The sequence below is a fragment of the Daucus carota genome, chromosome 6 (assembly GCF_001625215.2).
Source record: "Daucus carota subsp. sativus chromosome 6, DH1 v3.0, whole genome shotgun sequence".
Classification (NCBI taxonomy): domain Eukaryota; kingdom Viridiplantae; phylum Streptophyta; class Magnoliopsida; order Apiales; family Apiaceae; genus Daucus; species Daucus carota.
The window spans coordinates 16,152,124-16,160,608 of record NC_030386.2 but is presented as its reverse complement, the minus strand read 5'-3'; the positions used below and the strand labels follow the sequence as shown (position 1 = coordinate 16,160,608).

Sequence of the window (8,485 nt, the reverse complement as noted above, 5' to 3'; positions counted from 1 at the left end):
TTGACTGAGCGTAAAGTTGCATCTGGATCCTACAAGGGGTTAGTAAGATTTTTTGTAATTGTTCTACTTATTTAATGATTTTCAGCTCAAAACAGTAAAAATTTTGACTGTTTCAGATGCAAATTGGGAACATATTTAATCTGTATTTCTATCTTTATTTGATTTTCAACTTGCTAATATATGCGTTTTCATTACTTTCAGATGTAAGCATCGATCGAATACTGCCGTTGCTTCTTATCCTAATTTAGGTTCCGTTTCTGGTGAAGCTAAATGTTTCAGATCAAGGACAATGCTGTGAACTGTGAAGAAAATGAATTCATCTACAATCAAACAAAGAGAACTGATAGTAATATGATCAACAACCTCCTAATATATGATTCTCTGAAATCTAAAAGCTCTACTCATATTTTACAAATTTTGGAAAGAGATAACACAGAAAGTAATGTTTATCTTGGAGCCATAGTAGTGACACTTAAATAGTTGGATGAAGATGACTGAAGTAGGCTTGATGATGAGTCACCTTCGTGCACTTTCCGCTCTGTGAAAAATCCAGGTTCTTTCGGCTGAGGCAGGGGAATTTCACTAGTTAGCATTAGTACCACAGTTGCCATGGTTGGCCTATCTGCTGGATATTGTTGCACACATAACAACCCGATTTGGACTGTTCGATACACTTCAGTTTGATGTTCATAGCTTAACATTGTAATAACTTCATCTACCAAGTCCAGAACTTTCCCATTTGTGTAGATTCTCCATGCCTGAACAATTTGGCGACACAAGTGTAGTTAGGTAACCATCACAAGAAGATAATTAAAAAGCTGATTTCTGATGGGCTAGGAACTCACATGTCCGAGAAGATTAAGATTGTGGTCAGGATGAGTAAAATTTCTGTTTCTCTTCCCACTCACTATCTCCAGCAGCAACACCCCAAAGCTATAGACATCAGATTTCACTGAGAATATACCATCGATTGCGTACTCTGGGGACATGTATCCACTGCAAGAACATATTGAACGGCATATCAGATTCCGGCTGATTGAAGCACTATTTTTAATAAATTACCGGGATTCTTACTATGTTCCAACTACTCTAGTCGTATTAGTAGCTCCGGTTTCAGTCTCTCCGCAGATCCTTGCCATACCAAAATCTGAAATCTTTGGGTTCATCTCACGGTCGAGTAAAATATTGCTGGCTTTAAGATCCCTGTGAATTATTCGTAGTCTAGAATCCTGATGAAGGTAAAGAAGTCCCCTTGCGATGCCTTTTATGATACTATAGCGCATAGGCCAGTCAAGTGCCTTGCTTTGTTTTTTGTCTGTTCACAGTTTAATAACATAATTCGTTATTCAACAATATAAGGCCGGTTCATAAGAGTTTAATATCTGATCTGAAAACAGAAGGCAAAGAGAAACAAATACCAAAGATAAACGAGTCTAAGCCTTTATTAGGCATGTATTCATACACCAACATCCTTTCTCCTTCCTGCACACAGCAGCCAAGGAGCTTCACAAGGTTTCGGTGCTGAAGTTTAGCAATGCATGAAACTTCATTTTTAAACTCTTTTAACCCCTGTCTTGAATCCTTCGATAGCCTCTTCACAGCTATTTCTGTTCTGTCGTCAACCAAACCCTAAAAGTATCGATGTGAAAGTGTCATATATTATCAATGGAATTAAATGGCATATGACGATTACAATGTTGAACAGCTGCATTCTACCCGGCAGATTATATCTCTATTTCATCGTAATGGCGACAGAAGTGCATGTGAGTGGCCTAAACTCGGAAGATGGTAGATTCTAACAACTGTCCAAGATCATATGCAGCAGTGTGTTGTTACCTTATAGACAATGCCAAAGCCACCTTCTCCAAGCTTAGAGTCTACAGAGAAGCCATTGGTGGCATGAGCTAAGGTTGTGAAATCAAATAATGGCATCTCCAAATCCTCATCATCATTTCCGTTGCCCCCATCATTTTCAGAATACAGCTTTCTTATTCCTTCAATTTCCACATCAAAAGATTTACAGTTAAACTATGAACAAACTAATGAAAACCCTTTGAATATGCTATTAAATTATTGAATTACCTTCTCTCTGCTGCTTCTTTTTCTTCCTGATTACCCACAGGCATATGCCAAGCATCAATGTTACAGCCAACAGAATGGGTATAATTATGAACCTCAGTTTGGATCTCCCCTTTTTAGCTGCATATTTAGCCAGAGTATAATTTAAGTTTACTAGTTACCAAAAGAAGTAAAAAAATTTGCAGAACTAGATATAAGCAAGACCACCATATGTGCTAGCTAATCTATGTTTGCAATCAGTAGTACTAAACTCAATAGTAAGGTGAAGAAGACAGATTAAGTTTACCCAATTCAGAAGCAGCCATTCTTACGTAAAGATCTTGCCCATTTTCTTTATGCTCCCTAATATCAATAAGCTCATTATACCACAACACGCATCCACTTCCACTCCCTCTAATATCTGTATTTGAGTAGGCTGAACAGGAGCAATTCTTGAGGCACTCCCGCTTACATTCATCAAGACTCATATTCCTATCAAACCAAGAACGCTGAGTATCCGGTAATTTCACCCCAGAATGCTTAACGAATCCCTCTCCATCTGCACAACTCAATTGTACTTTCCTAACACATCCACTAGACCAATCTGCAACATCCCATTCTTGTTGATTTCTTGGCTGAAATCCATTCAAGCACCCGCACGCAGGAGAATTGTTAATGTTACAAGTCCCATAAGCGCCACACAACGCATAACGATCACAATCATCCATCTGAACAGTTAGATAAAGTTGCCAAATCTGAAGCTTTTCAATCCAAATCCATCTCTGAATATAACCAAGTGGATGCAATATCATCCTCATAACAACAGAAGCATTAACAAGCTCATAGTGATAATACAACTCCTTATCATTAAAAACAAAATCAAACTTATAAATCGGATTCGGTTTCAAGTTAGGCATACCACTAAAACGAACACCATTCCAAGGCCCAGCGCGAAAATGTATAGCAGAACCTTTCCTCAACATGAGCTGAGGAAAACCATTACGATCAATATGATTCGTATATTCACCCGGAGCTGGATCATCCTCACTTATCCAAGAACTATGGTACCTCTCAAGCCCTGTTTCCAAATTCCACCCAAATTTACTCCCTGGCAAGAAACTATTTCCAGGCTTATCAAAGCTTTGCCACAGGTACTTTCCAGGGTCACTCTCATTTTCATCTCTGATAACAAGATTCCCAGAATCCAACAGCTGCACCACAGGATTGTTCGAAGACTGCGAGATGTTAGAGGACCAGACTTCATCATCAGAGCCATTGAGAATAACAAGATTGCCTCTGCTGTTGAGTTTTAAAAGGCCAGATTTAGTGTTAAGTGGAGCTTCTCTGTTAGCAATCCATACAATCGTGTGCTTTGATATCTTCTTGTACCATATTCCCACGTATCGATTTGTGGAGTTGCCAGGACTAGTGAAGCCCAGCTCAAAATGACCACCTGATGAAACAATGGTGCTTCCATCTCTAATTGTTTGGTTGGCTTTCAAAATGTCTTCTAGTGAGAAACAGCACAAGAACATGGAGAACAATGAAGTAACAAAAACACTCCTGGTAATAACTTCCATCAACTTTTGTTCGAGTTAGTTGAACTATAATTGATGAGAAATCTCTCTCTCTCTCTCTCTCTCTCTCTCAGAAAGATGTTGTCTCTCTCCTCTCTCCCTCTCTGAATTGTAGATTCTGGTCACAGAAAAGAAGGTATGAAAACAGAGTGCAGTATTCAAAAACAACAGAAGATAAGTGTGGTCTAAGTCTTAAGAGAGTTGTAGTAACTTGTTGAAGGGGAATTTAATCATGGAGAAGGAAGTAAAATAAATGGCAAAATTAAAAAGTTGATGGTTTGAAAATTGTGTGGACTTTTAGGGGTTGGCTTTTACTTTTGTTTAAGATAAATAAAGGATGACAAGTAGTATTTGTGGACGATTGTATAATGGTGACAACTGAAATAACGCGGCTGACATAATAATTGATGCACCGGTGAGAAGTAGTACCACGAATAATTAATACTCTTCCTTGTTCGGTTACAGTTTTTTATTTTTTTTATCAAAACTAAATTTATAATCTCATATATAAGTACCGATCAATATTATATGTCAAATTTTCTTGACAAATAAATTTATAAATTATCAAATTTAATATATAAGATTATTAAATATAGAATCAAAATATTAATATTGTTCAATACTTAATAATTATTTGTATATGTGAAAAAATATTACCTTTTAAGTCAAAAAAAAATCATCAAAAAGGTTTAAAACAGAAAAGCATTTAAAATATTTCTAAAGTAGTCGCATGATATTATGTAATATCAGTGTTGTAAAAAGCGGGAATCGGACTTAGTCGGTGAAGGCACCGTCCAACGATTAATCAGATAATCGGAGATTAATCGGAGTGATTAATCGGATCATTAATCGTAATCAATTTAATATTATTTTTTTAATTATATATATATTAATATAATTATATATAGTATAAATTTATAATCATATAAAATCAAAAAATTATTATTTTTTATAACACAAAACATGCCTTTATATACATATACAAGTCCAGTCAACTCATATAAAAATTATATGAACCTGAATTTGATTGAATCTGTAAAGGGAGATATTGCAAATTTATCTAATTAGACTTTAAGAGTTAATATTGAAAGAGTGAAAGGTAACAAAAACGACTTTAATTTCTGTATTTTGTCATTTCTGTGTTTTTTGTTTTATTTAAAATTAAATTTTAAATTTTAAAATTTTTTTACTTTTTACTTTTATATTTTTTAAATTCACCGATTTTTGACCGACTTTTTCCGATTAATCCCGATTTTGACCGATTAATCCCGATTTTGACCGATTTTCAAAAAAACGATTTTTTTCACCGATTAACGCTTAATCAAGACGATGGTCGACCGAACAGTGATTACGATTAATCCCGATTAATCGCCGACTTTTAGAACACTGTGTAATATAAAAACAAAAAGGTATACCGGCAAGAGCCGTGACAGTTTTGGTATGATAGGTCATAGGAAAGAGGACATGAGTCTTGAGTCTCTCCTTGTATATTACCCTGCGGTTTTAAGAAATTTTAATTTCTAAATATATATATTTTTTATTTTACTAAATTTAATAATTAAATTATAATTTCGTAAGGTCTGATTATAGTAATTTGTTATTTATTTTTGTAAATTATAATATCTTTTGATAAAAATAATGATGCAAATTGTAAATAATAAAATTATTAGGGATGATCACGGTCTCGTTTAAATCGCATAAACAAATCCGATATTAATCTGATCCAAATCATAACCGAATGAGGTTTACGGTTTCGTTTCGAATAATTTAAAAAACTGTGATTTGTTGGTTGGTTCCGATTTTATATTAAACCAACCCATTTATAAAATCGAACCGCGCGCGCACATATATATAAAGAATTATATCATATATATGAAAAAAATATACTAATATTTTAATTTATACTTGCTGGTTTGCTGTTATGTTGTTTAGAACTATTACTCTTTTAGTTTATAAGATAGCTGCATTTTTATTATTTTCATTCATTCTGAACTATTATTGAAGCAATTTTCAATTACATTTTGACACTAATTTTCAATTGATTCAAATTTATGCTTTTTTTAGACTAGAATTTGTATTTTTATTTAACTATGTGAAATTGTGCACTTAATGGAGACAAAACGATAATACATTAGTATTATTCATGAATCTTATTTTTGATTTTAAGCCTGGGTCATAATTCGATCAATCCGTTTAACCGAACCATCAAAAATCGCACTGCTTGTTCAGAGTTAGTTGGTTTGCGGGTCACGAGTTGGTTTGATATTTTAAAAAACGGGTTAATTATCTAATTGTGTGAGATGTGTTACTCATGGGGATTTAACACAGTAGGCTATAGAGATTATGTAAGTATGATTATTTGAATTTCTGCGTCCAAAAAATGGCTATATATTGATTATTAGGGTTCTTCATAACCCATCTCTTCCACCATCAATTTTACCCATTTTTTTTGGACGCGGAAATTCAATTAATTGTACCTGCATAATCTCTATAACCTACTGTGTTAAAACCCTATGAATAACACTTCTTAAACTGCCGATTTGCCTTCGAATTTAAAGTTTTATTTTTAAGACTGATACAAAAATTCGAGAGTGTCTCGGATGATATATTGGTGTGAAGTGAGTGCCCAATTAGATGATTAACCCTTTTAAAAAACCGATAATGTGGTTTGTTTCCGCTTCTACCTCTAATCCGAACCAAATCAGACCGCAATCACCCCTAAAAATTATAATATATTATATTATAATTAATGCGAATGAAAATGGAGGAACAAATTTTCCTTTAATTTGAGTGAAAAGAAATTTTTTTTCTTAAATTATTATTTTTATTTCGATAAAGTCTTAAAATAACAATTCTATTTTGACATATGAGTCAAGTTCTTAGAAATTATTGTATATATTTAATTAAAAATTACATAACTAGAAAATACTTTCAATATTCTTTTAGATGTATGTTTCAGTTTTTTAAATTATAATATAATTCAAACATTGTACTTCCGGTAAATGTTTTCTTTGGAAAACAAATTAAAAAATGTAAAGTTAATTGTTTTCTCAAATCATATCAGAGATGTTCAAGAGAGAACCATCAGAGATAGAATTCTTATCATAGATGTTCAAGAGAGAACCATGAGAGAGAAAACTCATAGAACCCTTACCTTATTTATTAGTTAGGATTCTGCAGCAGAACTTCACATGCAAAAGATGTCAATATCTATGTATTATATTTTAAAATTATTTTTAAACACACACACGATGAAAAAAATTAAAAAAACATGTATTTAGATTTAGATACTAAAAATCTATTTAAAATTTAAGGTTGTGCAGCATTTATGGTTCCATTTTAAAGACCGGTTCTCCCTTGAGCACGATCCTCATAGGGTATTATATATCCGCACCAAGGTATTTAACTTATTATATCCTAAAATTTTGGTATATATATGATATTTGTGTAAAAAATAAATTTAAAGAATTTCGTAACTGCCCGAAGAAAATTACTCCCTCCGACTTCCGTCCCATCGGGTTCTTTACATTACTTTTCGACACGTATTTTAAGACTTGTAAAAAGTATACTTACATTATATATATATATATTTTTTAAAATCCTAAAAAAAAGTTTGAAGTTTAAACTTTTTTTTAAAAAAAAAAGAAAAAATTAAAAATATGCTATATACTTTAGGAGAGACTCAAAATGCGTGTAAACAGTGCACGTAAGTTTGCTGGCGGGAAGGAGGGAGTAATGTCGTATGCATGATGGTCCTGATGACTAGTAGTACTGTTCGGTCATTTTCCTCAAAAATAAAAAAAATACTCCTGTCGATTCATGGCTAACCCCAAGTTCAGAATGAAGCCAAAGTTTCTGGAGTGGTTAGAACTTTCAGGCTTGACCTCTTGCACATCTTATCAGAATTTATGAAAGGAATTTCCACCGAGTGAGAATTTATACAACATTATAGCCTTTTAAAATCGACACTCAACTGCTCAAGATTGACTATACGTTAAACGATTTTTCTATAGTGTGTTCATGATCGCATGCTAAGCACCAAATTTCATGTATTTAACTCATTTTAATTGTCACCTACTTACTAATAATGGTGAACCTATATATACAAAAGTTCCACCAATCAAATATATGTTTCATTTTGGAATTTTGACCATTCTAAGGCCAATGGTTTATTATTTTATTGCCCAAAAAAATTCCATTTTTTCAACTTGCAAATTAGATTAGTGCATTGTTATTAACTTTTTGTAGATAAAGACGATAATATCATTCATGAAGATATAATCATACAAAATCATTCATATCGCTCATGTAAATAAGAGTTAAAAAATCGAAGTCTTAATTCAGTACCGATATAAATTCGTCTAAAATGAAGTCGGGGAGCAACTTAAATATCATATATTTGACGGTGCATGATCCGACACAAAGTAGGCAGGGTAGTGTGGTCTGGTACTTGATCCACACTATATCAAAGTTTCATGTTAGTTTCTCAGAAAGAAAACAAGTGACATGAATATAAACTAAAGTGAATCGAATCTATGTCGGAATGGTGGGAGTTTAATATAAGAAAGACTATGAGCCATATTTCCAAACGCCCTCCAAAAGTTAAAAGACACTCCAAAAAGACCATCATAATTATGATACTTGGACTTCGGACCATTTCGACGCATAATAAACCAATATGAATTGATCGTAACACTTTTGACATATAATGCGAGTCCATGGTTGTATGATTACTGCTTAGTTCCAGGTACTTGTTTTCTTTGTGCGGTCTCCAGGCTTGAACGGCGTTTACGAGTCAAGTTTTAGACTCTTTACAATGTTTCAAGATTATTAGTATTGAATGCAAAGTG

At 33.3% G+C, this 8,485-nt stretch overlaps 1 protein-coding gene across 1 annotated transcript; it reads right to left on the bottom strand.

Moving 5' to 3' along the window:
• Positions 1-321: 321 nt before the first annotated feature.
• On the bottom strand, positions 322-3,927 carry LOC108228120 (G-type lectin S-receptor-like serine/threonine-protein kinase At4g27290). Its single transcript, XM_017403606.2, has 7 exons — positions 2,366-3,927; positions 2,083-2,199; positions 1,837-1,994; positions 1,419-1,629; positions 1,075-1,315; positions 846-996; positions 322-758 (listed from the first exon to the last, which is right to left on the bottom strand). Exons 1-7 carry the CDS (start codon positions 3,636-3,638, stop codon positions 447-449), a joined length of 2,463 nt encoding a protein of 820 aa, XP_017259095.1. The 5' UTR covers positions 3,639-3,927; the 3' UTR covers positions 322-446.
• Positions 3,928-8,485: the final 4,558 nt, after the last annotated feature.

Bases quoted from the DNA above. Each gene is read 5' to 3' on its own strand.
- LOC108228120 (XM_017403606.2), bottom strand. From the start codon at position 3,638: ATGGAAGTTATTACCAGGAGTGTTTTTGTTACTTCATTGTTCTCCATG. The intron at 2,200-2,365 runs GTAAACTTAATC...CTAAATATGCAG, and splicing joins AATGGCTGCTTCTGAATTGG to CTAAAAAGGGGAGATCCAAA. The intron at 1,316-1,418 runs GTATTTGTTTCT...AACTGTGAACAG, and splicing joins CTTAGACTCGTTTATCTTTG to ACAAAAAACAAAGCAAGGCA.